Genomic DNA, 1,975 nt, shown 5'->3' with positions numbered 1-1,975 from the left:
ATTTTATTTTTTTTTCTGTTAACTTTTTCTTTAACTTCCACTGCTTAGCATTAAATCATACTGGAATGTTTGCTTAAACTGCGCAAATATAACCAACTTTAAGCCTACACCTAAAAAAATTTCACCAGCCGCCACTGATAAATACTTCAGTCTGAAACCTTTAGATCATCCACTGAACCCCGTGATCACCATCAGTCCATCTGGTGAAATAAAGGAGGGAGATTCAGTGACTCTGATCTGCAGCAGTGATTCAAACCCACCTGCAGAAATCAGCTGGTTTAAAGGAGAAATGTTTTTAGGATCTGGAAGAATCTCAAAGATCAGCTCTGATCACAGTGGAGAATACAAGTGCAAGTCTATCAATAAACATGGAGAGAAATACTCTGATGATGTGACTTTAAATGTCATGTGTGAGTTAGTGATTCAGTATATTGCAGATATTTAATTCTCTGTGATGTCAAATGTATTGTGGTTGTTAATGATATCAATGTTTTTCTGTTTTAGATCGACCCAGGAACATCTCAGTGTCCATCACTCTATCTGGTGAAATAAAGGAGGGAGATTCAGTGACTCTGAACTGCAGCAGTGATTCAAACCCACCTGCAGAAATCAGCTGGTTTAAAGGAGGAATGTTTGTAGGATCTGGAAGAATCTACAGCATCTCAAAGATCAGCTCTGATCACAGTGGAGAATACAAGTGCAAGTCCAGAAATAAACATGGAGAGAAAGACTCTGATGATGTGACTTTAAACATCATGTGTGAGTTGATGATGGTTCAGTCATTGTTGACATTAAGTTCAGCATAAACATTTATTTATTCAAATTTATTGTTTTTTATTCTTTTTAGATCCACCCAAAGAATGTTTTAGTGTCCTTCTCTGGTGAAATAGTGGAAGGTGATTCAGTGACTCTGATCTGCAGCAGTGATTCAAACCCACCTGCTCTGAACTTCAGCTGGTTTAAGAAGGATGAATCCTCATCTGTTGGATCTGGACAGAGTTTCAGTCCACTACAGAGTGGACGCTTCTACTGTGAGGCTCACAATCAACATGGATCTCAGAGATCAGACGCTGTTACTGTCACAGGTGAAGCTTTTATTAACACTCCTGTATCTTCACATCATTCATCAGTTTGTTAATTATGATGATCTTCCTCTTTCAGTTCATCATGGTGCTGGTAAGAATGTGATTGTGATCACAGCAGCATCTGGAGGAGGATTCATTATCATCATCATCATCATCCTCATCATCCTGTTTATAATGTGAGTTTAATAAAAAAACTGCTGTGATTATATATGTTCACTTTTGTTCTTATATACTAATAGAAAATTGCTCATATGTTTATTAATCGTCAAGAACAGCATTCATATTTTCTCTCTATACATTTATTGAAATGCTGTTAATATCTGTGATTATAACAGGAGGAAACAAAAGAGTGTTAAAACTGAAGATCTCACAATGAATCCGGTAAATCATTCAAACACAACTTTACAGAAAATCAATAAATCGACCTGTTGTTATCTAATGTTGTACTCTGGCTGAAAAATTTGAGACCTTCTGCTGTGTAAAATCTGCACCTCACCTTTGGAAAAATAAAAAAATAAAAACTCATTATTTGTGTTAATTATGTATTGTGTTGTAAAAAAAAAAAAAAAAAGACGTGTTATTTGTCTTAATTATGTATTGTCTTGTATTTCAGAATGAAAAACTCCTGAATCCAGAGATACTGAGGAGATCCAGTACGCAACTGTCCAATATCATCGAAAGAAAGAGACGAACAGACCGGAAGACAATGAATGTCAGTATGACAATATAAGAGTTCATCAGCCTGATGCTGCCGTGAGGTGAGAAACAACTTAACCAGCACTAATTCATCAGCACAGATCATCTAATCTGAGCTACAACATCACTGAGCTCCTGTTTGTTTGTTTTTTAGGCAATCAAATGTTCAAACTGTGGAAGACACATCAGTGATC

At 36.3% G+C, this 1,975-nt stretch overlaps 1 protein-coding gene across 1 annotated transcript; it reads left to right on the top strand.

Moving 5' to 3' along the window:
* Positions 1–755: 755 nt before the first annotated feature.
* On the top strand, positions 756–1,329 carry LOC127162882 (Fc receptor-like protein 4). The gene is made up of 3 exons (XM_051105802.1): positions 756–773; positions 848–1,085; positions 1,162–1,329. Exons 1-3 carry the CDS (start codon positions 756–758, stop codon positions 1,263–1,265), a joined length of 360 nt encoding a protein of 119 aa, XP_050961759.1. The 3' UTR covers positions 1,266–1,329.
* Positions 1,330–1,975: the final 646 nt, after the last annotated feature.

Source organism: Labeo rohita, chromosome 1, assembly GCF_022985175.1.
Source record: "Labeo rohita strain BAU-BD-2019 chromosome 1, IGBB_LRoh.1.0, whole genome shotgun sequence".
NCBI lineage: Eukaryota > Metazoa > Chordata > Actinopteri > Cypriniformes > Cyprinidae > Labeo > Labeo rohita.
The sequence above is the reverse complement of the archived record's forward strand: the minus strand, read 5'-3'. Positions and strand labels throughout refer to the sequence as shown.

Bases quoted from the DNA above. Each gene is read 5' to 3' on its own strand.
- LOC127162882 (XM_051105802.1), top strand. The intron at 1,086-1,161 runs GTGAAGCTTTTA...TTCCTCTTTCAG, and splicing joins AGACGCTGTTACTGTCACAG to TTCATCATGGTGCTGGTAAG.